Below are 26,500 nucleotides of genomic sequence, written 5' to 3'. Positions count from 1 at the left end.
TTTACTAATCTACTGAGTGTGAAATGGTACTTAATCTTTCTAGACATATCTATTTTTCTTTAACATGGCCAACATAAATACATATCACTTCTTTTGACTTTATAGCAAAGCATTATCTCAGATTAAAAATTCTTCAAAATATAATTTTAGTGGCTGCATAGTATTTTATATACTAGTTTGTTTTTAGCCATTCCTCTGTGTTCCATTTTTAAAGTTGTTTCCTATTTTTTCATTACAAAAGTCTGACATCTCATTAAGCTTTAAGTTTTAAACATGGACTTATCTGTATCTATTTCATTCTACACTGTATCCTTAGCCTCTTAAACAGCTATACTTTTGCATTAATAGTTACTCAATATTTACTGAATGAATGAAGGAATATTCTAATTTTCCTGAATACATATACTTGTAAAATTAGCATAAAATCAGCAATATAATTTTTCTTTCCATTATAAAATCTACAGAATTTAGCCTGTGGCATCCTGGCTGAATGGCTTCCTTTGATGTATATGGATCAAAGAGGTCTCATCTAAGGCCTAACATTCCCATTTATAATACCAAGTAGCTACTTACTTTGGCTTTCTGGAAAAATAAACGAAAACACCCTCTTGGATCCACATTACAGTTTTTGGCCATTTCCATAATAAATTGCATTACAACAGCTTGATGTGCTATTTGTTCCATTAGTGCCCCTTTCTGAAAATAAATAGATTAAAATGATAAGAAATACCGATGGAAATATATTTTAAAAGGTTTACAGTATATGGGAACAAGAGAGATAGGGGCTCAAGGGAGGCATACCAGAAAAAGCTTTCCAGGTGCTAACTGAAAAAACTAAAAAAATATTCTCACAGTAATTCAAGTAAATCTGAAAGCAAAAACAAAAAGTATAATTCCATTTAATGACCCTCTTACTTTAATTTAAAGTAATATTAAAAAACAAACAAGTATATCAGAATTCCCCTAAGATTCCCAGAAATTCAAAGTTCACAATACCTGTTCAGCTTCTAAATGAAAACACCATAAAATAAGATATTTAGCAGTTTCTTCACATACAAGATATGGATGGTCAGATAAAAATCTCTGACTATCATCCCATCGACTCAACATACCTGTAAAAAAAGAATTAAACCATGAATATCAAATACTTTCTTCTTATAAGTGAAGCAATGGCATCTTAAAATGATTATCTTTAAAGACGATTCATATTACCACAGCAATATGTTAGGTAAAAGAGCAAATGAAGAGGGATAAAATTCTTTTAAAGCAATATGCAGTATATTGGAAATAGTTTCCAAAATTCACAGAAAGGCGTTTTTATCCAGATAATTAGTCAGACTTAAGCTGAGTAGTTGGTTTAAAGCCCAAACTCCTATATCTGGGGCATGCCCGAAGTAACCCCTGGTCACCGCTAACTCCCCTCCCCTGCAGGCCTGATCCCTCCCAACTGCCCTTCCCTGCAAGCCTGGTCCCCCACCAAATGCTCTCCCACAACTGTCCTCTCTTGCATGCCTGATCCCTCACAACAGCCCTCTCATGCTGGCCTGATTGCCCACAACTGCCCTCCCTTGCATGTCTGGTCCCTCCCAACTGCCCTCCCCTGCTGGCCATCTTTTGGCGGCCATCTTGTGTCCACATGGGGGCAGTCATCTTTGACCACATGGAGGCAGCCATCTGGTGTGTTGGAGTGATGGTCAATTTGCATATTACTCCTTTATTAGATAGGACAGAAGCCTGGTGCACAGGTGGGGACTGGCTGGTTTGCCCTGAAGGATGTCCTGGATCAGGGTGGGGGTTCCCTAGGGGCATGGGGCAGCCTGGATGAAGGGCCTGTGGTGGATTGCAGGATGGCCACGCTCCCCGGTGACCCAAGAGGAGGCTCTGGTATCTGGGATTTATTTATCTTCTATAATTGAGACTTTGTAGCCTTGAGCAGAGGCCAGAGCGGGTGGAAACCTTGGCTTCCTCCACTGCTGGGGCAACCCAAGCCTCCTGCTCTCTCCAGCTCTGTGGCCTCCACCATATTTGTTGGGTTAATTTGCATACTCACTCCTGATTGGCTGGTGGGCGTGGTTTGTGGGTGTAGCAGAGGTATGGTCAATTTGCAAGTTTCTCTTTTATTAGATAGGATAATAGACTACATTTGCTGCTCTTCACAATTAGGTTTAGTCTGTCAGTACATTTCTGTTATGAAATGCCCTCCCCCTAACACAAACACACAAACACACACACACACACACACACACACGAAGCATCTAAAACAAGCACTGTACAACTATGCCAGAAATAGTGACATAACTGGAATTTGTTACTTATCATCTTTTTGGTTCCCATTTTATAAATCTATCTTTTGTACACATATTTATATTAAACATTATAGAAAAAGGTAATTCAAACAGACTTACCAAAATGTCTGATTTTTTGCTCATATTTCTGCATAAATGATTCTGATTTATCTTCATCTTCTGATTCTTTTCCTTTATCTTGATTAATAAAACTCTAAAAAAAATTAAGTTAAAATCAGATTTTATATTCTGATTGATCTTCTTTCTGATACAGAATGTCTTGCAATCTTTCCTATAGATACTATAAATAGGTGGTAAAATCTTATACTGATATTATATCATTAAATTCATGTGTTAAACTCTATTAAACAATTAAAATTTACTTGTACTGGAGTTTCATTAGTTTTATTTAATATGATATATGAAAAAATTATAGAATTACTTTAGAAATTATACAGAAAAACGAATGAATCTTTTTGTTAAACTAATTTTCCCTATTAAATGTAGGTATAGAAATATCCTTTAATGCATCATTTATGTTTTGCTTTACTCATTCCCATTAAGTATCTGCAACTCTAGACCAGTGATTTTCAACCTTTTTCATCTTATGGCATACATAAACTACTAAAATTCTGTGGCACACCAAAATATATATTTTTTGCTGATCTGACAATAAAAATAAGATACAACTTTGATTTTTTACGAAATAAATAAATACCCTTTTTTCTTTCCAAATGACTTTTTAAAAATTTAGGTGCCCTTGCACCCGAGAGAAGAGATCCTAGGAGCATGCCAGCACCTTCCCATCCCCCTTTTCTTTCTTCACAGACATGATTTCCTAAACTCTAAGGAACACCATGAGGCTTGCAACCAGTGCAGCAATGGGCAGTGGCAGTTCATCCCAGGCAAACCCCTGAACCAGTCCTCATAGCCACCTTGTCTCTTTTTTTTTCTTCTTTCTTTAATGCTCCCCTGATGATATTTTTCCATTTCTTTTGAGAGAGTGGAATAGAGAGAGAAGCATCGATGTGAGAGACACACATCGACTGTTGCCTTGAGCACGTACCTTGACCAGGTTTGGGGAGCAAACTCAAAACCCAAGTATGTGCTCTTAACCAGGAATTGAACCCAAGACTCTGTGTGCTGGCCAACGCTCTAACCACTGAACACCCTGGCCAGGGCTTTTCTGACTTCTTGGTGAGCTAAAGCAGCTCAACCTAAGCTTATTTTCCCAGCCCTTCCTTGTTTCATTGTCCCTAGCTTTAATAAACATCCTCTAAAATAAAATTAAAAAAAAATTCAGGCACCTAAATTTTTATGTAAAGACTAGAGGCCCAGTGCATGAAATTGATGCATGGGTAGGGTCTCAGGCCTGGCTGGTGATCAGGGCCGAATGGGGCCTTCTGGCTGCCGGCCAGGGTCTCCCTTTATTCCGTGCCACCTCCTGGTGGTCAGTGCACGTCATAGCGAGCAATCAAACTACAGGTCAAACTCCCGTGGGAACATCTGCATATTAGGCGTGTGTGTGCGTGTGTGTGTGTGTGTGTGTGTGTGTGTGTGTGTATATATATATATATATATATATATATATATATATGTAATATTTCTGGTACCAAGAGACACCTTATTATGTGATATGACCAATAAGATGCAACTAACTATTATATGACCTATATATATTTATGGTTCAAGACATACCAGACAGCTATAGTTGTTTTGGCTATTGTCATTTTTTTTTACAATCGAAGGGAAAAGAGGTCAGTGTCCCTGTCTAAATAGTAAGGTACTGAATGTTTTAAAAATTCTTATGGTTGAAAGTCACTGCTTTAGACTAATCTTTGGAGCTCTTGCTGAATATAAATCCCAAAATTCAAAGTATATAGAAAACAAAATATATCTATTAGAATTCTTTGATAATACACAAACCTAAAATAGACCTTTGTTGTAAACATTTTTTAGATGAAGTCAAACAGTTTGATTCTGAAATCAAGTACAAATTTATATTTAAGAAGTGCTTATTTTTTATGAAATAAGACATAAAACAGACCCAAATGAAGTTTGTATTTGGCCAGAAAAAATGGCAGATAATTTTGCAGAACATTCTGTGGTTGCATTTAAACCTTGAGATCACCACTGCCAAAAATGAAAATTGCAAACTAGCTCCCCTGCAGTTTATAATAAATAAGCACACAAGTTTATATATTTCAAAATGAAAGCATCTTTTCTTTATATACTCTGCTATCTAGACCAGCACTGTCCAGTAGAAATATAATCCATCACAAATATAATTTAAAGATATCTATTAGCCACATTTAAAAGCATAAAGAAACAGATAAATAACATTAATTGAACCCAACATATCCAGCATATAATTTCAATAGGTAAGCAATACAAAAAATTAATGAAATATTTTACTTCTTTTGGTACTAAATCATTGGAATCTGGTGTGTATTTTACACTTACAGCAAATCTCAATTCGGACTAGCCACATTTCAAGCTCTCAATAGCACATGTGGCTTGTGGCTATCGAGTTGGACAGCGCAGATCTAGACCAATCCTCTCAAGTCTCAAGCTCCCAGACAAAATCAATGTGTGATTTTGAGCAAATGACTGGAACATAAAAATAGTCCTAATTAATGTGTGGTATAAAGGTAGGCCTTGTTAAAACCTAAGTTTAAAAAAAACAATTAAAAGGAGAGACAAATGAAAATTTGTGACCACTGTATTAAGAGACATTAACTTTATAAGCAAAGAAACATTATTTCGACCATTCTCTCTGGAAGAAGAAAATTATTTTTAATAGTTTAGGGTATAAATGCAAACCAGAAATAAAATAACACTTTAGAAGACATACCCTTTACAACAATATATACTAACATAGCAAACTATTAAGATGAAGAGTGATCCCATTGTGGGGGAGGAAAAATATATAAATTACTAAAGTACAAAAATAGTCTAGAAAGATATAACTTACTGTTACCAGTGTTACCTCTGTGAAATGTAACAGCTAGCGAAGGAAGCCTTACAATTCTATTTTACATATTTATGTGTTTTTTGTTGTTTTTTACAAAAAGCATGTTGCTGAATTCATAATTTTTCTGAATTAAAGAATAAAGTACTGATAGTGCTAGTGGTATTATTTACCTATGTATATTACTTATTGCTGTAGCAGAACTAGAGCTGATGTAGGGGAAGGATATTAAGAGTTCTTAAAAGGGTGTGTTGAGAGTGAATGCCAGAACAGAAACAAGTAACTATAGATTGAGAAGTCTAAAGAATAATGACAGTTAAAGATAAATTAATGTGAACTTAGACAAGAATGAGCAGTCTATCCTTGAAGCTTGAAAAGGTTAGTAAAAATACAAAGAATACTTTACATACTAGCTGAAAATGGCTGGCATTCATTACCCATATCTATTTCAGATATAAAAGTAAAAGAATAAGGCCTACATAATCCAGTAGAAATAGAAAATCTCTCTTAATAAACTACTAACTTGGCATAAATAATATACTAGTCCTTTCACTACTAAAAAAAAATAACAGTGGTAAAAACTTTATTTAGTAAATCCAGCAACTATACATTAGTGTTACAAAACTAATAGCAAACTTACGACACAGCAACATTAGAAAGCGCTTGTAAAACCTTAGCTTTACCACCTGATAGGCCCCATGCTACTTGCTTTTAAGACATTACCCTATTTAGTCTTCATACCAATCCCATAAAATTGAGGAAACTGAGACTTAGAGATGTTAAGTGACTTGCCCAAGGTCCCAACAAGCATGTAACAAAGCTAAGATTTGAGGCAGTCTGATTCCAGAGCCCACACTTATATTCAGGTGCTATGCTGCAGCCATATATTTGTATTAAGAACTATCCACATTAGACACAACTGGGAATTCAGGTTTCTATAACAAGCACTTTTCATAAACTGTCAAAACAAATACTGATTATAGGATTCTGTTGTTTTTGCTACCAAATATGCACAAAGGTTTGTACAAATACTGTTCTTTTCTTCTTTGATTACAGTGCAAAAAAAAAGGTCATACCTTATTAAAAACATCCTTGCTAATGGTATCCACATTCCATAGACACATTCTCTCTCTTTGTACTAGAGCCTCTTCTTTCTGCCGCCATTCTTCTTCGCGTTGCCTCAGTTCTGATACTGCTGTTTGTGCCTTGGCATGTTCCTGATCCAAGGACTCAGAATTATGCAGTGCTAAGCTACCAAGTTTCTGCTGAGCTTCAGCAAGGTTCCATTTGCATGCCACAGAGCTCTTCACAAACTCTTTCTGCTTTTGGCAAGCCATTTCAATCCCATGGCTATACATCTGGATGAAAAATAATTTTTGTAAGAAAGAAGAAGGCATTGGGAATGTTTAAATAGCACAGTTCAATTTTCTTTTAGTCAAGAATTTCTGTACAATGTTTCTGGTGCATAGGTATCCAAACCTTCTGTGTATGCAGTTACATTTTAATATTATGGGCCTTGTTTCATCAACTAGACTCTACCAGTAAGCTTCTTTTTAATCTGTGCCTCTCCCCAAAACACTAACTGCAACGAGAAGCCTGGCAACTGGCACAGATAAACAGTAGCTGGTGTACAACAAACATTTTTTTTTGTCTTTATCATCTGAAATAGCAGAAAGAGAATAAAAGCTTAAATCTAGTTCAACTTATCACTCAACATGCTAAAAACAAGACCTTTAGAATTTTGCTCTTCAAGTTATTCATTGCAAAGAACCTTTTATTTAAAAGTAATGATTTAGCCGAGACCGGTTTGGCTCAATGGATAGAGCGTCGGCTTGGGGACTGAAGGGTCCCGGGTTCGATTCCGGTCAAGGGCATGTACCTTGGTTGCGGGCACATCCCCAGTAGGGGGTGTGAAAGAGGCAGCTGATCGATGACTCTCTCTCATCGATCTCTATCTCTCTCCCTTCTTCTCTGTACAAAATCAATAAAATATATTTAAAAAAAAAAAAAAAAAAAAAAAAAAAACTCATAATCTTCTCTATTAAAAAACAAAAAAAACAAACAAACAAACAAAAAAAAACAAAAAAAAATAAAAGTAATGATTTATTAGTTTCTAATTTCCTTCTATATTATCCAAATCCTTGGCAATCTGAGTTCTTATTGGCAATTTCTATTTATAACTGGCCATATCAAATAGATAACCTTTAACTTAATCCTAATCAAAACAGGTAAAGTTATTTAAAAAGCCAACTGGCCCACTCTGGCGATTCTGTTCCCAGTTAGAAGCAATAGTAATGAGCTTTAATATTTACCGAACTCCTACATGAGATGGGTGCCTTCTAGTCTACAGCTGTATGAGTTGAAGGCACATTCTATATGATTTTTTGGCTAAAATGTAGATCAATATTAAACTAGAAATTCAGAGTAATTTTATTCCAATCTGTTCCCTTATTTGCATCACTATTATATAAATACACCCTTTCTCATCTCAAGCCATTCTCTTCTCTGCTAGACCTGAGTGATCTCTCCAAAAACTAAATCTGATAATTTTACTCATTCTTAGAGTCTTGGGGAAAAGTGTACCCTCTGTGACATGGCATTGTCCCTCATGATTTCACTCCCTATTATCTCTCTGGACTTGGTTTCAGTTTGTTTTCAGTTTTGCTTATTCTTTTCCTCCACCCCTTCAATGTGGCAACCCCCTTCCCTCATGCCCCACCAAACTCCTACCTCCAATCCAGGTTCTGGCATTACATTCCTCAATTTTCTCTCATCCCTTCCCCCTCCACCCAAGTTATGCATACTTCCATCCTGGTGTTTTCACACAACATTGTGCTTATTTGTTTAACCAACTCTCTGCTTCTTTAGGAGCTAGAATAACACATCTTAGCTGAATAAATGACTCCTCACTTCATGGAATAGATTAGTGGTGGTAAAGAATTCTGAGGCAAGTAGCATATAAGGTCCTTACTTGCTAGACGAGTCTTCAAGGCAATCTTAGATTTCTATTGGGGCAAATGTGGGCATGGTTGTGATTCAGATGTTTTAATTATTTAGCAGGTTCGGAGCCCAGGCACCACATGACTCTAACCAATTAAAGTGTTATTTTTATTTTTTGCTATCTTAGAATAGAATCAAGAAGTGCAGACTAGCTATGCTTTAAGGAGGAGCCAGGAAAAGAAAATTTAAGCTATAAAATTTATACTGTAAGAAAAGACAAAGATATACTAAGGAAGAAGATATATACAAAGAGATAGAGCATTTTCAAATTATGTGGTAGCAAATTTTCAAGTCATTTCTTTTCTCTCTTTTTTTTTGTTTTGAATTTTTGTAAGATTTTATTTGAACCAAACTGACAACATATGCTGGGGACCAAGACCTCAGATGCTTAAGTAATTTCTTAAACATAGAAATCTTATCTCTAAATTCTAAAAATGATTTATGTTTAAATTCTTCTCTGCAGACTATACAGACGTTTGGGTATTTGAACAAACTATGCAACATGTATTGAGATGACTAAATAAAAAGTCGTATTTTATCTGTGAACATATTGAGATTTTAAAGGGACATTAAACATAAATTCAATTAACAGCAAATTGAAAAGGAAACTTGAGCCAGAACCGGTTTGGCTCAGTGGTAGAGCGTCGGTCTGTGGACTGAAAGGTCCCGGGTTCGATTCCGGTCAAGGGCATGTACGTTGGCTGCGGGCACATCCCCGATGGGGGATGTGCAGGAGGCGGCTGGTCGATTTTTCTCTCTCATCGACGTTTCTGGCTCTCTGTCTCTCTCCCTTCCTCTCTGTAAAAAAATCAATAAAATATATTAAAAAAAAAAAAAGAAACTTGAACATTAAGTCTAACTTTATCTTTAAATTCCAAAACGCTATATGTTATATGTAATGTATAATTCTAAAATAATTATATGTGATGTATAATATTACATCCAGGATTAGACATCATATATAACACTAAGATGTCTAGATTCCCCAAATTCCATAAAATTGAACCAAAGCTATTTTTATAAAGATTGTACAATGTTTACAAATTGAATTATACATTTTATTGTTTCTGAATATTCCAATCCAAAAGGTAAATCCTAAAGCCAGCAAGACAAATAAACAGGTTATAACATGTGAACTAATTTAGGATTAGTAGTCACTTTACAAATATTAACAGTATTCAAGGTAGTTTCAGCCAAATAGTTTTACATTACATCACAGGATGGGCACTGCAGTAGGTGGGGGAAAATGAGACTGTACTAAGAGTCAGGGTGGATTTTGGTTTTAATTTCTACCACTAACAAGCAACATGATCTCAGGGAAATAATTTTTTATTGAAGAAGACAAGGCACTTTGCTTCTAAAATCCATTTCTGCTAAATAAGCTTATAAACCCAAGTGTATGAGCAAAAATTAATATAGAGATATTTTTTATATTAAGTTTCTCTTAGGTTACTCTTGGGATTCAACCACAATGCACTAAAATTCTTCTTCTATCCTCTCCATATGCCTTCAAAATTGACGATGGCAGCTGCTGTTCATTCTTTTTTCCTCTCTGTAACACATTCATTATGCAGTTACATAACACACTTTGTATACAAAGATGACACCAGTGACCCATAATTAGAGGGTGAGTACTGACCTATCAATTCTCACTCTGTCCTCCTAAAAAATGTCTCGCACTTTCCCAGTGACTGGCTGGCCAAAGTACAGTCTGTGTTATGAAACAGCATTTTTCTCGTTCTGAAGCCAACTCCATGAGCTGGGCATAGGATCGACGACCCTACTGTTAGTGACAAACGACGCAAATGGCTCGTTTTGGTTAACAGCTTGCAAGATGAGTTTAGAGAAAAACTGTATTACTTCAATTAAGCCCTTAGGAATTCCATTCTGCACGAAACCTAGAAAGCAGATACCTATTAAGTGTCCAGTCTGCGATCCTGTAATACACGTTCAAAACACACTCAGGTTAGGAGGAAAACCAGGACAAGATGATATGCGTCTGCAAGCCCTTTATTAAGAAAAAAATCCTAAATGGTACATCACATGTAGATAAAAGTTTCAGAGGGAGGAATGCTGGGGTGAAAACCACGCGTAGCATCCATCAGGAATCCCAGGAAGAAGTTTTAATAAGCAAAAGGCAAAAACGTGAGCCTCTGTGTTTTTTTTTTTTTTTTTTTGGCTGGAGAATGATGTGAAGCAAAACTAAAAAATAAAACAACCGTAAGGGGTAAAATGGTCACGCGAATGGGAGAGATGGAGGCCAGCCTCCAACGCGACATTGAATTTGTTTTCAGATGTCACACCCGTACATGTGGATAGAGAAACCTTTCTAAGTGAGGGGCTCAGCGAATTGCTGGAATGCCACCGGTTACTGTTCCTAATGATAAACTATTGCACACACACACATTAGAACCTTCCAACAGAACAAAATGCTCGGATAAAGCCACGCACCAGAGGACAAAGGGTCAATGTTACCGCATGATGAGCCGCCCCCCAATCTAGGGTGCTGTCAGGAGAGCGTTCTGGGGGGGGGAAAGGGGGAGGAACGTCTTTCAAGGGGTGAGGAAGTACCAGCCAAGGTGAAAGGGCGTGGGGAGGAGAGGCGGAGGTTAAGACACGCAGGTCCAGCCCCGCTTCCCCGCCTTCAGAAGATGCTCCCATAGCGGGGCGATGGCACCGGGCGCTCGGCCCCAGCCGGTGAGGTGGCAGCGCAGAGCAGGGCGCCCAGCAGGGTCGGGAAGCCGGGGGACTCCGGGAGCCTGGGGACTGCACCTCCCCTTCTGCTCGCAGACAGGGGCCCCCCTTCTCACCTGCGCGCCGCCGCCGCCGCCGCCGCCCGGCAGTTGCGGGCAGCGGGGGGAACTGGGAGACACGTCCAAGTCGCTCTCTTCCTCCGCCTCAGCCTCGGTCCGAGGGAGACTCCAAGGTCCTGGAGGCGGCCATGGCTGCTCCATGCCTGGCTGCCCCGGGCCCTACCGCACACCGACCCGGCGAGAGGGAGAGACCCGCTGCGCCGAGCCAGCCAGCCAGCCGCCCAGCCGGCCGGGGCCGTTACCCAGAATCCCTCTGGGGGCTGCGACGCCGACGCACGCCCCACGCTAGGCCGGGCCCCCGCGCCGCCGGCGGACGGCGGAACTCGACGGACGGGATTAGGGACGCTACTTCCGGTTTGAGGGGGCGGGGCCGTGGGAGGGAGGTGAGTCCGGGCGGCTGCTGGTTGAGGGTTGGCGCTGGGAGTCCTCATCCTTTTTAAAGCTTGGTTCTCTGCAGTTTTCCTCGCTGCCGACACACTGCTAAGGGCGCTGGGGGTCTAGTGTCTGCGGCGCTGTAAGCAGGGGGTCCTGGGCGCCTGCCGGGTGGTGCTTCGGCCAGGGAGCGTTCACTTGTTTAATATCTGCAACTCATAGCTCTACAAAGTGAACGAAGGCGACCAGACGTCCGGCTTTTGGCGGGACAGTCCCGATTTTCAACAATTTGTCCCGCGTCCCGCGGCGTTTTAAAAAAGTCCCGATTTTTGCAAGTCTTTCCAAAAATCGGGACTTTTTTTTTTTTTTTTTTTTTTTTTTTTTTTTTTTAAGAAGCCGCGGGACAAATTGTTCAAAATCGGGACTGCCCCGCCAAAAGCGGGACGTTTGGTCACCTGAATGTAAACCAGTATTCCTGAAGCGAGGGTCGGGGGTAGAATTTTGAAAAGCAGAGCCAACTTTCCTCTCGTGTTGCAAGCTGCACGAGTTCTGCGAGGCTTGGCTAAGAGGAAGACACCGAAGGTGAAGTACTGGACCAAGCTCGGCTTTAAAAAAAAAATTTAGACGAGTATCACTGATTGCAAACGGACAGGGAGGGCTTCCTGTATTCCTTCGTATCTCGTTTAAACTTAAAGATTTACTCTCTATAGACCCAAATTGCCCAAGGTTACACACATTAAGGCTAAAAACTAGGATTAGCCTAGGGCAGTGGTCGGCAAACTCATTAGTCAACAGAGCCAAATATCAACAGTACAACGATTGAAATTTCTTTGGAGAGCCACATTTTTTAAATTTAAACTTCTAACGCCACTTCTTCAAAATAGACTCGCCCAGGCCGGTGGTATTTTGTGGAAGAGGCCAAAGAGCCGCATGTGGGTCGTGAGCCTCAGTTTGCCGACCATGGGTCTAGGGAATCTGACTTGAAGATGTGCACATTGAGCAATCAGGTATTGCTGTCCTCATAATTATAGAGACTCATAAAAAGGAGACATCATCCCCCCCCCCCAATCTATTGGACTGGAAAACCGTTGAAGTCAGTCAATACAGTGTTGACAAGATGTGAGGAAATGCTCTTAGAGAAAATGTTTGTGTAACCTTTTGGGGAGGGGCAATTTGACTATATCAGAAGATTAGTGCTTTGATTCTGCAATTTCATTACCAGGAAATTATCCAGCAGTTATTTTTGTACTACTACGCAATGATTTATCTACAATGATTTACTGCAGCATTTTTTTTTTGTGTGTGTGTGTGTGTGTGTGGCAAGAAAAAAAGCCAACCTAAGTTCCCATTTGTAGAACTTTAAAATGGGATAGTATCAGTCTTTTAACAATAGTAAAATAGCCAAAACCGGTTTGGCTCAGTGGATAGAGCGTCGGTCTGCGGACTGAAAGGTCCCGGGTTCAATTCAGGTTAAAGGCATGTGCCTTGGTTGCTGGCACATCCCCAGTCGGGGGTGTGCAGGAGGCAAATGATCGATGTTTCTCATCGATGTTTCTAGTTCTCTATTCCTCTCTCTTTCTCTCTGTGAAAAATCAATAAAATATATATATAAAAAAAGACTGATTCATCCCATTTTGTCTCTGACCACTTATTCATTTGTTTGACTCTCACTCTCCTTGATGACTTAGCTGTGGTGTTGATGATGACTCACTTGTAAGGTTCAACACAGGTCCGTTCCTCATATATCACTGTACTTGTCTGCATGCCAGCAAGCTGTTATGAGCTGACAAATCAGTGCTCTGGATACTGTAGGGAGTCAACCACCCACTTATGTACCTTTTGATCTGTAGACAGAGCACCTAGGATTGGATAAGGACACAATATATACCCTTCTTCATCATCTTCTTCATCATACTCAGTTTTTCCCTTCCAGGGAAAGGAACTCCAACTACCAAATGAATACCTAATTTTTGTCTCAAGACATCTTTTTGCACTTGCATTTTGCAATTATATAAATCTCCAATACAAAATATTAATAATAAATGACTCATCACAATTAAATATGTTTAGAGTCAGCATTGGCCCTACCAGATTTTTCCAATTTGCTAGAAGCAGCCATTCCCTTAATTTTTATCTGTTAAATACAGTGAATGGGGGGAGGGGAGGAGATGAGGAAATGCAATTTTCCCTACTGGTTAATAACTCTTGCCCTGCCTGCCACCACTGAGGATTTTTGCAGTGTAAGCCTGGTTCCCAACTACCCATTGGGAGATAATATAATTCATTGTTAAGCCCCCAAAAGAGAGACTGACAATTTCTATTGTGGCTAAAGCGGGATACCTTTTTTAAAAAAACCTCTTTAAAAATTATCCTTATATTTCTAAATAGCACACGTTGAATTTCTTACTGACAGTGTGTACTTTCCAAACCAAACATGAGGACATAACATTTCATAAACAAGAGAGTACCTTTAGGGACAGAATGCTATGTTAACGGAAACATCTATGTGAGAGACATGAATTGGTTTCCTCCCTCACAAACACCCCAACAGGGGCCAGGAATGAATTTCCAACCCAGATAAGTGCCCTTGACCTGGAATCAAACCGTCGACCTCACGGGGTGCACGTGCCCACGCTCACCGGCCAGGGCCACATCCACTTGTAGATGGACACTGTCAGCATTTGGTGTAAAGGGAACCAGGGCCCTTAGCATCTCGTCACCTGGCCACCATCTCCTCAGTACCTGGCCCTTCTCTCCCTCTAGCGTACAGTCTGGCGAGCGGACCTTGGGACCGGGATTTCCTAGCTGAGCATTGAAGACGTGCATGCACGCCTGCGCCTTAGACCTCGCTGGCGTTCTAAGGTGGAAGGTTGCGAGTTTGAGTTTCCATGGCAACGCGACGCTTCCGCCTTCTGGAAGCCTTAGCTCCTGCTCCGGCTGTGTGAGACCCCGTCCGGGTGGGAGGGAACCTGGGCACTGGGGAACAGATGGGGGTAGGAGGGGTGGTGGGGGCTGGGAAGCTGCTGGGGACATTTGCCCCGGGGATTGAACTAAACTAAGAAAGATCGGTCCTAGGCTCAGCACGAAAGGATCTTTTCATTCCGGTCCTTTCGCCCACGCAGGGAACGATGCCTCTGGAGGTGGTGGTGGAGTTGCAGATCCGGGCGGTAAGAAAGATCAACGAACCTCCCCCTCCCCTGGCCCCCAACTCCTGCTCTTCCCCCAGGTTCTGAAATGGTCCCTGGTCATTCCCACCACCCCCTCCCATCCACCACACAGACATCATCTTCTTTTGGAACAAATAGTACTGTGTCTCTGCGATTTTCCACACTGGTCTTCCCTGACTTCCTGACCTTTACTTCAGCTCAACCTCTTCCCACTTTCCTCCCCCTTCCTTAAAGCCACTTGTTTCTTAGCTTTATCCTGAAAATTTCTGTTCTTTAAAAATAACCCTGTATTAAGTCCAAGAAGGATTTTATTTTATTTTATTTTATTTTATTTGCAGGATAAAGATTTGGGAAAGGTTTAAAAATCTCTTAAATAACCAGGTTAGAATTTTCTTTTATAAAGCCCCATCACTTCCTGATAATTTTTCCCTTCTAGGAACCAGTAAAATATTTCAAAGCTATTTCCCCTATTAGCTCTTGTTTGCTAATTCCAAAGGGGAAATCAATCAACTGTTTTATAATTATCCACTGAATCTTGCTTGCTTAAGTGAGATCCTGTGGGAAAGTGACTCCATTGTTCCTATTTGGGGTCAGTTATTCCTCTTATTTCAGTTCCCGTTTTCCGATCCTTCCATCTGTAGTGACAGGCTGTCTGCAGCTTTGCCTCCTCACTTGTAGGGGCTTCTCTCCTGGCCATGATTACAAGCAAAAACACCACACAGGTTATGGCTGTGGAAAATACGGTTAGTCTCTATACAGTTGACAAATGCAGTTTCATTACACACGCGGCTACAAAATAAAGAGCAGAATTTCCTGGATGTTCCACTTTGACGGCAAACAGAACCAGGCTGTATCAGCCATGCAATATCAATTTCGAGCTCTCAAAGTGTGTAGCAAGGTGAAGGGATTCTTGAGAAGCTGAGTGATAAATCAGTCTTCCTCTTCATCGAGGCAAAAATTAAACACTTTCATTTCATTCAACATTATTGGTTAATTTTATTTTCATTTTTAAAAGGCATTCCTCCGTATACAATTAACAGTGAAATCAGTTTTCTACCCTACGGTACTTAGAATCCTCCAAATACAAGGTGAGTTGATTTGTGCTTATAGCCAGCAAACTAGGCCCCAGCAACTAAGATAGGGAATTCCAGAACTATATATAGCCAGTAACCAGAGGTAAGCCTAATTTTGAGCCTCTAATATTCAGACTTGTGGACACTGCAAGAAATGTCAGGCTTCCAAATATCTGGCCTTGAATATTGTTGCCATTAAAGTAAAGGATCCCTCTAAGATTAAACAACAAAGCAAACTACTTAATGCTTCAGCAAGTGAAGAGGTAGTCTGTGTTCAGATGTGGGAATGAAAATTTTATTTGAAAAAGCTACTCTTTTATTTTGAAGAGTAGCTATTCCTCTCTCAGTGTGCCTCTCACACTCAGAAAATTTGTTTTCACCCAATCATAGACTACTTGTGACAACCATTCTCCAGATTCCTATGTTCCCCTCTACTAGTATACGGCACATCAGTTATAATCCATTCTATTTATAAATGTCAAAACAACTGGTCAAAGGTTCTTAAAGTTTCTTATCTTTAAGTAGAGAAGCATTTAAAGCTTACCCTTTCAGTTTTTCTTGGTCAAAGGATAATGAGCAGAGTCCACTCTATATACGGTGGTCTTGGCTCTTGTGATTTGGGGGAGGCACCATGAATAAACTGCTTTAAATGTAAAGGTCAATGTAAATTTAGGAGTCAGTTGTACCTTGCATAGCAGCAGACTCCTCTGATTCATTTCAAATGAAATACTGTTACTTAGTGTGCTGTGCATAGGGAAACAGAATTCCATATGAAAAACTATTGATACACAAGGTCGTCCTTATGGTATATATGGAAAAGCTCACACTTTTGCATTGCAAAGAGTCACATTATTTTCCCATTTTATTACCTCAGTGGAGGAACACTTTTTTTTTTTTTTTTAATTCAGTAGAGATGACAGGTAGCAGGGCCCCATCTCTTGCCATACTGGTCCATTGACATACTAGTAGTATGTGGTTAGCAACCCCCAAACTCTCAGTTCCCCCTGGCCATCTCAGTAGCTTATCTTTTCTGTGTAAGGCCATTTTTTTTTTTTTTTCCTCGAGACTATAGATACGCACGTCTTTAAGTGCATCTTCTTCAAGTAAGTTCCTGTCTTGTTCTCTGAATGCTAAAAGATAATATTAGAGAATAGTGGGAACTAAATGTAAATGTAAAGATCTTTTGAAGAGGTAAAAGAAAGATATGTACTATAATCTCTCTTCTCACTACCAAGTCCACAAAGATGGAAGAGACAATAAGCTAAAGATGCTTACCAAGAAAATCAAGAGTAAGAGGAACTCTCCCCAGCTGTTATAACGGATCTTCAGAGAATAAACTAGAAAAAGCTATGTCCTAGACTCTTAAATAACTAAGAACTATGATTAGTATGCAGCTTATCTGCCTGTATATTCATGGAATGAAGATCCTGTTTCTTTTTTCAAAGCTCAGTTTACAAGTGATATATTGACATACAGGATCACTACAAAATACAATTTTTCTGACGTCAGTTTTGAAAAAAAAACAGCAACATTACAATCACTCCAGCTTGGTTTCTTTGCAGTTGTCCTGGAGAGACAAACAGTTGTTGAATGTATAATAGTGGGATTTTTTTCTTTCTTTCTTTCTGTAATATGGCTGTGGCTTCATCCTAGCAGCCCATCAAGAGGGACACCTAAAACTCCAAAGGAAGCCTGAAAATGTCCTAAGAGGGCCAAGCGGTGTGGTATGGCTGCTGGTTTATGTCAAGCAGGATGGCCGCTGGGTTATGTCAGCATGATCGCACGTGGAAAACATTGATTATCTCCCCCGGTGCCATAACGAATAAGACGGTGTTCATTGTTGGCTCCACAGTACAAAGAGGACTGGAGCATTGTGCGGTGACAGCCAGCAGTAGTCCACGACGCTGTACTGCAGGTAGCCCAGAAAAAAGCCACAAGCCACGTCGGTGACATTGTGTCGCCCCAGCATGACCCTGGACAGGCCCAGGATAAAGGCCCACAGCACCACCAGCACCCTCAGCGGGATGGCCAGCACCAGGTGGTTCAAGATGAACCGCGACACCAGGGCGGCCCGGGTGGCGTGGCCCGAGGGGAAGGAGTACTTGTCCACCGAGAGGGTCACAAACATGTCCATCTGGTTGTGGGCGGGGCGGCGCCTGCGGACCAGCCCCTTGAGCAGGGACACCAGCAGCAGGTCCAGCAGCAACGCGAAGAGCAGGTTCATGAGCACCTCGCGCCCGGCCCAGCTGTCGCTCCGGGACAGGCAGTAGAGGGTGCCCAGCAGCCAGGGGATGCCGTGCCCGGAGATCTCCAGCAGCTTCATCAGGGGCCGCACGCTGCCCCAGGACGAGCTCTCCCCGGCGCACACGCCCAGCTTCTTGGACAGCCACAGGTCGATGGCGAGCAGGGAGCGCAGCGCGATGGCCAGGAAGGACGGGTTCAGGTCCAGGCGGCCCTCCTCGGGCAGCGGGGGCGGGGGCGCCGGCGCGGGGGCGGCGCCCGCCAGCGGGAAGGAGCCGCGCCGGTGCACCGGGCTGTCGGACACGCGGAGCCGGGCGCCGGCGGGGGGCTCCCCGCCGCCCGGAGCGCGGCTGCCGAGCAGGGACTGGAACTCGAACCTGCCGCCGCCGCCGCCGCCGCCGCCGCCGTGGGCCGGGCTGCTGGGGCTGCTGCTGCTGCTGCTGGAGGCAGAGACGCCCAGGGCGCCCAGGGCGCGAACCTCCGCGTTCCTCCGGGGGCTCGGCATCGCGGCGGGCGAGCGGCCCGGACCCCAAAACCCGGACGGCCGACGACCAGGCTCCCCGGCCCTGCAGCCTCTTCCGCTTCCGCACGGCTCCCCGGGAGGGGCGGGGAGAGGAGGCGCGGGAGGAGGATTGTGACACCTGGCGGAGACGCGGGATGAAGCTGGCATTCCAATGGGAAGAAGCAGAGGAGTGGGAGGGTGTGATGGGGGGCATCTATCAGGGGGTCGTGGGGGGAACTTTGACCTTGTCTGTTGTTGGTTAGGGGAAAAGAGAGTCCCGTGTAAAAGCAAACCAACCCTGTTCTCTTTTTTTGTGTGTGTGTTTTGTTTTGTTTTGTTCTTTTTAAGATTTCCTGCCCAGGGGTGTTCCTTCCTGACAAGCAAGATGTGTACCTTGGGGTGTACCTCCTGAATCAGTACCTGGAGACGAACTGCTTCCCCTCTGTGTTCCCGATTATGATTCAGCAGAGGATGAGATTTCAAAAGGTGATCTTTGGCTCTCTCCCTGCTACATAGACATGGGAATGTCGCGGTCTGGAGATCATGTTAGTGGTTCTCATAAAGGACACAGGTTTTATAGAGTTGTTTTGTAAATTTCCCAGTTTAAAACATTGCTAGAAGGCCCCTGAGCACGGGGCAGAACCATTAGTTGGAAGACGACGTGCTTTTGCAGCCCAGGTCAGAGCCAAGTTTCTGTGAGCCTAGTGCTAACCACCCTGGTCAATGACGTTTTCTATTCTGGGAACTCCCATGGCATTTTCTAACTGGAGCAGAGAGAACAGTTTCTGAATGTTCTTGGAGATGTTAGAGGCAGTGGCATGGCATTTACGACAGGGATAATCAATAAACTAGTGGACCTTAGAAACAAACTGTTTTTAACTAAAAAAAAAAAAGAAAAAAGAAAAACTATAGCCAAATTAGTTATATCCTGTATCTGAAATCCTATAACAAAACAAAAAGCCTCCTTAGACTTGAGTTTTCTTAGGCCATACCTGGTTTACTTATGATAATGATATAAACTAGAGGCCCATGAAATTCGTGTGCAGGGAGGGGGTGCCCCTCAGCCCGGCCTGCACCCTCTCGGAATCCAGGACCCCTCGGGGGATGTCTGACTGCTGGTTTAGGCCCAATCCCTGCAGCCTAATTGGTAGTCGGACATCTCACTTGCAATCCGGGACCACTGGCTCTTAACTACTGGCCTGCCTGCCTGATTGCTCCTAACCACCTCTGCCTTGGCCCCCACCGTGGCAGTTTCATCTGGAAGGTTGTTCGGCTGTCTGGTCTAATTAGCATATTATGCTTTTATTTTTTAGATAGTCAAGAACATGACCAATCTTTCCCCTACTTTGAAATATTAATCACACAATCACAGTCCTTTGAAGTTTTTGTTTTGGAATTTGGAAATTAATCTGATTTATTGAATCTTGATAAATCTGATGGTTTTGCCCCAAACAATATCACTGAGGTGGTTCTTTGGGGGAAGAAGATGAGTATGGGAAGGCTCCAGGTGGTCTATCACTTTTAAAGGTATGGATAGTGATGCCCAGAAAATGACCTGTTTTTTCCGAAACTGGTTTGGCTCAGTGGTAGAGCGTCAGTCTGCGGACTGAAAGGTCCCAGGTTCAATTCCGGTCAAGGGCATGTACCTTGGTTTCGGGCACATCCCCGGTAGGGGGTGTGCAAGAGGCAGCTGGTCGATGTTTCTCTCTCATCGACGTTTCTAGCTCTCTATCTCTCTCCCTTCCTTTCTGTAAAAAATCAATAAAATATATTTAAAAAAAAAATTAAAAATGAAGGATGTCATTAGCAACTAGAAATGTTCAGTGTTTTAAAAAAAAAATGACCTGTTTTGACATAAGAATACTAGAGGAGATGAGGATTGATTGCCTAAAGGGCTAGAGTGGTACGTAATATTTTAATACATTACAGTATTAATTTAAATAGAGTCTACAAAACTGGTTGGATGATAAAGAAGAGGAACAAATGGATATTACCTTGGAACACACAGTTAGAATCCAAAGTCGCCCACTTCTACCATTTAAATGTTAGTAGTGGTAAAAAGTGGGTGGTAGAAATCTAGTCTATTTCTCTCCCCCCTCAAAGAATGTCCTTATGTTATCAATTTTAAGTTTGCTTCTATAAAATATTTTTAAAATATTTTTTTAATATATATTTTATTGATTTTTTACAGAGAGGAAGAGAGAGGGACAGAGAATTAGAAACATCGATGAGAGAGAATCATTGATCAGCTGCCTCTTACCCAGCCCCTACTGGGGATGTGCCCACAGCCAAGGTACATGCCCTTGACCGGAATCGAACCCGGGACCCTTCAGTTCATAGGCTGATGCTCTATCCACTGAGCCAAATCAGTTTTGGCTAAAATCTTTTTTTTTTTTTTTTTTTTTTTTGTAGGAAGCCCAAAGATACAAAGTCATAGAAGCACAGAGTGATAAATTTGTAAATGACTTTGAAGTCATTTAGTCCAGCCTCCTTGACTTGTAGAAGAGGAGAGTGAGCCTCAGAGTGACATTCTGGAGGCCACTATTGCTCTGTTGCAAAGCTGTGCTTACGAGATTACGAGTCAGACATACCATGGAATGTTTTTCATCTTATAAATGTTAATTAAATAAATGCTATATTTTGTATTTAAAATGCTTTTCTTTAAAATTTGAAAATTGCCCTCTTGTGTGAGCTGATTGGGTTCACATTCCAGCTTTCTTTCAGTTTGCTCCAGTTTTGGCTGTACCTATTCCATTCTTTTGTTGCAAGTTCTTGCGTCTGTCCCAGCAAGTAGAGAAAACCCTTTCTCCTTGGACCATCTGTTATTCAGAATTGAATGCTCTAAAGCATTTGGATAAACACATTACTCCTCAAAACTGCATGAGCCATTGTGTTTGAACAGTTCATGTTGGTCATTTACTCCCTAAGATCATACTTGAGGATATCCTTAGACATAGATGAAGTGAAGGGCTGAAATAGTTTGGGGTGGGGGGTGTTGGTGATATCACCCAAATTTGCTTGGTAAATCCAAGTCAGTAACACAAAAATTACAGGGGACAGCCTCATTTTTGTAGTTAAAAATAGACCTAGTTTTGAATTAAGAGCAGAGTTTAACCATGCATAGGTTTAAACACTATTTCAACCAGAACTTTAAAGCCTGAAATTAAACTCTGCTGAAAACTTTTTTATTTTTTATTTTTTTTTTATAGTGCACCAGAATTTGGGGAGAGGGAAATAGTATGCCTTTTATTTCAGTCCTATCCCAGGCCCTTTTAATCTGAAAGACGAAATATGAGAGTTGGCTAGACAGGTATCCCAGTTATTTTCTGGTGCTTCATGATACACTTAACTTATGAGGTTTTCCCTCTCTCTAGTTATTTTTGAATTTTGTGGGAGTGTAGCTACTAGCACTTAGCTTTCCTTTTGTGATTCACATAGTTAGAATTTTTATTTATGTGTAGATGTTTTTTAGCACAACCAATTCCTTGACAAGATAAGTCATTCATTCAGTTAACATTTTATGAATATCTGTGGCATGCAGACTGTGTTTTAGGTATTCAACACTCTTTGAGGTTGATGCCAGATATGCTTTTAGCAACAAACTGTAGGGCTAGGTCAAGTTGATGACATTTTGAGCATGTGGTACATTCAGCTAACTTAGATTTTCCTGGGTCTTGGTATTGTTTTGCTAATTCTCATTAATTTATCCCATAGTCATTTGTTGAACTTTTAACCACATACCTGTTAAAGGTATTTCTGCTGAATCCTAAAATACTATTGATATATGGCTGTATTTAATGTGTGTTAATTATTTGGAAGAATGTGATCTATAATTTCTATAAGTATATATTAATGAAACTTTGAAATTTATTTTCCTCATTTTTCCCCCCCTGCAGTTATTTGAAAATGCAATAGATCCTGGAGCTGTAGTAGACATTTTAGAAAGTAAGTACTCTTTATCCCTTCCCATCCCCCCACCCCCCAAACAAAATAGAGAGACTATTTATTATATTGTGTGTCTGTAATTCACAGATATAAAATTCTACTATTTTCTAAGTTGTGATACTTCCATGTTTGATCTATGTTAATATTCAAGAGAGTCTGTAAAATTTGAATCACATTTTTTTAATTTAATTACAAATTCTTTTCTAGATATAGATGGGATATACTAGAAGGTACAATTCAACTTGTTTATTTTTTATTTTTTTAAAAGAACAATATATTTAAGTCCCATTTAATTTCACTGTTGAGAATCCAAAGCTGGTTAATTCTGCCTAACCATGGTGCTGTTTAAATTAAATGGGAATTAAATGGATTTTATAGCAGTTTTAAACCTAGTAATTAATGAAAAATTCTGGCAATTTTCTAAACTATTAAAATCTATTTTTTTTCTTTTGTAGGCATTTTAACCAGGTTTGAATTAATACAGCTAGTGTCTCCAGGTAATGTGCCAGTAAATGCATTTCTAATTTGCTTTTTTTTTTTTTTTTTTAAAGTTTTAAAGGATTTTGGCATGACACAATGAGGACTGGTATTTAAAAGTCATCCCTTATATAAAACTCACTATTTCCCACTGCACCTCCCCCCCCCCCCCCCCCCCTGCAAGCCACCAGTATGTTTCATTTTGTCCTCTTTCAGAAAGGTAACTTTATGGGTTTGGTGGTTTTTTTACTTTCCATTTAAAAAAATATATATTTTATTGATTTTTCACAGGGAGGAAGAGAGAGGGATAGAGAGTTAGAAACATCGATGAGAGGGAATCATCGATCAGCTGCCTCTTGTACACCCCCTACCGGGGATGTGCCCGCAACCAAGGTACATGCCCTTGACCGGAATCGAACCCGGGACCTTTCAGTCCACAGGCCGACGCTCTATCCACTGAGCCAAACCGGTCCCGGCTACTTTCCACTTTTTAATAATTTTATTATAAAATACTTTTTTCCATCTGGCTCAGCGTCTTTCAAGTTTTTGCCTTTGACTATGTTTTAGTTGTGGAGTGTGTGGGTGTGTATGTATGTAAAGCCCAAACTCATCTTCTCTACCAGTTGCTACAACAGAGTTGGCAAATCCAGCTGCACTGTTTCCTATGGCTCATGAGCTAAATCTCTACACTTTTATTATTTTTTTTAATTAAAAAAATATATATATTTTATTGATTTTTTACAGAGAGGAAGGGAGAGAGATAGAGAGCTAGAAACGTCGATGAGAGAGAAACATTGACCAGCTGCCTCCTGCACACCTCCACTGGGGATGTGCCCGCAACCAAGGTACATGTCCCTGACCAGAATCGAACCCGGGACCTTTCAGTCCGCAGACAAACGCTCTACCACTGAGCCAAACCTGTTTCAGCTAAATCTCTACACTTTTAAAATTGAGTTTATTCATATACTATAAAATTTATCATTTTAAATACAATAAAGTTGTTTTAGTATGTTTATAAGGTAGGGCAAACATGATCACTATCTAATCCCAGAAATTTTTACTACCTGGAAACAGACCCCATACTCATTAGCAGTCACTCATTATTCCTTCTGCCCCATAGCCCCTGGCTACCATTAATCTACGTTCTGTCTCTATTGATTTGCCCACTCTGGATATTTCATGTAAATGGAACCAGACTACATATGGTTTTTTATGTCTGGCTTCTTTAAGGTAGCATGCTTCAGAGTTTATCTATGCTATAAAATATATCAGTAGTTCACTCATTTTTATGGCAAAATAATATTATTTTATATGGATATATCACATATACAATTCTATTCTTTTATATGGATAAGTTTGCTTACCCATTCATCAGTTGATGGACACTGGGTTGTTCCTACATTTTGAATATTATGAATAATTTTGCTATCAGCATTCATTTACAAGTTGTTGGGTGAGTACATGTTTTCAGTTCACTTGGGTAGACACCAAGGAGTGGAATTATTGGGTAGCTCTGTGCTTAACTTTTTAAGGAACTACCAAACTATCTTCAGTTGTTACATTTCTAAAGGGTTGGAAATAAATTAAAAAATACAAATATTTAGTGATGTGAAAATTTTTAAATTCAAATTTCATTGTTCATAAAGTTTTATTGGAACACACCCATGTCCATTTGTTTAAGTGTTGTTCAATGGCTGCTTTCACACTGCAGTTGAGAGTTGAATAGTTATGACCATGCTTAAAGCCTAACATTTTTACTGTTCTGCCCTCTGCCCCAGAGAAAAACAAAAACAAAATAAAATCTTTACTGTCTAGACTTTTAAAGTACTGGAATCATGGAGCTTTAATGGGGAACATTCTATGATGCCTTTGCTTCGTGGTATGTCTTGAATGCCTGGCGACCCGAGCTAGTGAGAGCGTAGAAACTGCCATCTGATTGCATCAGTTCTCATACATAGTCTCTCAATGTAGCTAATTATCTGGTGATTTTAGAGTCGTGTGTGTGTGTGTGTGTGTGTGTGTGTGTGTGTGAGAGAGAGAGAGAGAGAGAGAGAGAGAGAGAGAGAATGAATATACCTAAAAATTTCTAATTCTCTTCTGATCTTTGCTATTATACATTTTTACCTTTTCCCTTCCCCCAAATGAAAGAATCTTCATAGTTTTACCTTGTCATAAGAAGCATCCCCAAATGATGAGAAAACCTAGTTCTACACCATTATTTTAAATAGCTATAAAAAGCTTCATTAACTTACTTATGTGTTTTTATAGGTTTACTAGAGGCCCGATCACGAATTCATGCACCAGTGGGGTCCCTCCACCTGGCCTGTGGGATTAGGTCAAAACTGGCTCTCTGACATCCCCCAAGGGGTTCCACATTGTGAGAGGGTGCAGGCCAGGCCAAGGGACCCCACTGGTGCACAATCGGGGCCGGGGAGGGATCTGGAAGGTTGGCCAACCGGTGAGAGACCACGGGAGGGCTCCATGGCATGTCTGGCCCATCTCACTCAGTCCTAATTTGCCTTGCCAGACCATAGCTGCAAGCTAACCTACCGGTTGGAGCATCTGCCCCCTGGTGGTCAGTGCACATCATAGAGACTGGTCGACAGGTTGATTGTCTGCCCTATGGTGGCCAGTGTGTGTCATAGCGAGAAGTTGAGCAGCTTTAGCATATCATGAGCATATTATGCTTTGATTGGTTGAATGGACGACCAGGTGACTGAACACTTAACATATTAGGCTTTTATTACATAGGATAAACAGTATGTAATAACATTTTGGGTTTTGTTCTTTCATTCTGCATTGTTTACTTGCTTATAGTTTACTTGTTTGTCATTTTCAATAGCTATATATTTTTTCTGTAGTTATAATTGTTTTTAAATTGGTATTGTGGAGCATTTAGTTTTCTTTGCCTTTCACATCTATATAAAAATTATTTTTCCTTTTGGTATACTTGCAAAGGACAGAATTACTAGATTGAACCATGTCTTGTAACCTGGGAGTAAACCAATCCCCAGCAAGTTTCCATTACTTCACTGGCAGATGCCTCAGCTAAAGCAGAGGTAGCTGTGGAGGTTTTATGAGGATCATAGGCCTGCCTACTGTTGCTGTCCTTGGAGCAGGTCAAAGCCCCCAGAGGAGTGGATCCAGGAGTCTGTAGTTCTTTTGTCTGCATCTTGGTTCATTAGCAGAAGCAGGCTCTGAAAACAGACAAGAACCCCACTCTCCATGGATCTAGGGATAGACACTCTTGTTAATGCCATTTATTTTTGTAGGTAGGCATGACAGAGGGAAGATCAGAGATGTCTCCTACCTTCTTTTCAGAAGTTCTCACTGAATGTTTTTCAGCCTAAAAGTGACAGGCCAAAACCAGGGCATTGAGTTGTGTTTTTCCCCCCATAAGATTTTTTTCTTATTTGACCTAATTTTATGTCGAGACATAAATCTGCTAACAAGTTTTATTTTAGTGTGCTAGTAAAATAGAAGCAGGCCCAGTTTAGTCTTATTCCATTTTACATGAATTGAAAAACTACCCAATACCTAATATTCTCACTATAACACCTTTAATTAACACAAATCCTGTAAAATAAAGGGCTAATATGAAAATAGACTAAATGGCAGAACAAGCAGTCACTATGATGCTCACTGACCATCACA

The 26,500-nt window shown here is 40.6% G+C and overlaps 3 protein-coding genes across 16 annotated transcripts in view; 1 reads left to right on the top strand and 2 right to left on the bottom strand.

The window, feature by feature from the left end:
• The window catches only part of CDC37L1 (cell division cycle 37 like 1, HSP90 cochaperone), a 51,135-nt gene extending 39,740 nt beyond the window's left edge, over positions 1-11,395 (bottom strand). For 3 of the 4 annotated variants that reach the window (XM_084899542.1, XM_084899543.1, XM_084899544.1), the window contains exons 1-5: positions 11,067-11,395; positions 6,333-6,614; positions 2,406-2,499; positions 997-1,112; positions 574-696 (exon numbers count right to left, since the gene is read on the bottom strand). In XM_084899542.1, coding sequence (XP_084755668.1) covers positions 574-696; positions 997-1,112; positions 2,406-2,499; positions 6,333-6,614; positions 11,067-11,210 — 759 coding nt within the window. In that variant the 5' untranslated portion in view covers positions 11,211-11,395. The remainder of the gene's footprint in view (positions 1-573; positions 697-996; positions 1,113-2,405; positions 2,500-6,332; positions 6,615-11,066) is intronic. The other variant, XM_084899545.1, reaches the window with a different exon arrangement.
• The window catches only part of SPATA6L (spermatogenesis associated 6 like), a 39,646-nt gene continuing 23,575 nt past the window's right edge, over positions 10,430-26,500 (top strand). For 7 of the 11 annotated variants that reach the window (XM_084899531.1, XM_084899530.1, XM_084899532.1 and 4 more), the window contains exons 1-6: positions 10,430-10,953; positions 14,205-14,382; positions 14,564-14,608; positions 18,773-18,910; positions 22,321-22,369; positions 22,825-22,866. In XM_084899531.1, coding sequence (XP_084755657.1) covers positions 14,266-14,382; positions 14,564-14,608; positions 18,773-18,910; positions 22,321-22,369; positions 22,825-22,866 — 391 coding nt within the window. In that variant the 5' untranslated portion in view covers positions 10,430-10,953; positions 14,205-14,265. The other 4 variants (XM_084899536.1, XM_084899535.1, XM_084899528.1 and 1 more) reach the window with 4 other exon arrangements.
• PLPP6 (phospholipid phosphatase 6) lies at positions 15,575-18,427 on the bottom strand (the record flags this gene model as incomplete). The annotated part of the gene is made up of 1 exon (XM_084899549.1): positions 15,575-18,427. One exon carries the CDS (start codon positions 18,425-18,427, stop codon positions 17,516-17,518), a length of 912 nt encoding a protein of 303 aa, XP_084755675.1. The 3' UTR covers positions 15,575-17,515.

Source organism: Pipistrellus hanaki (genome assembly GCF_964339955.1).
Source record: "Pipistrellus hanaki genome assembly, chromosome: 11".
Taxonomy (NCBI): Eukaryota; Metazoa; Chordata; class Mammalia; order Chiroptera; family Vespertilionidae; genus Pipistrellus; species Pipistrellus hanaki.
The sequence above is the reverse complement of the archived record's forward strand: the minus strand, read 5'-3'. Positions and strand labels throughout refer to the sequence as shown.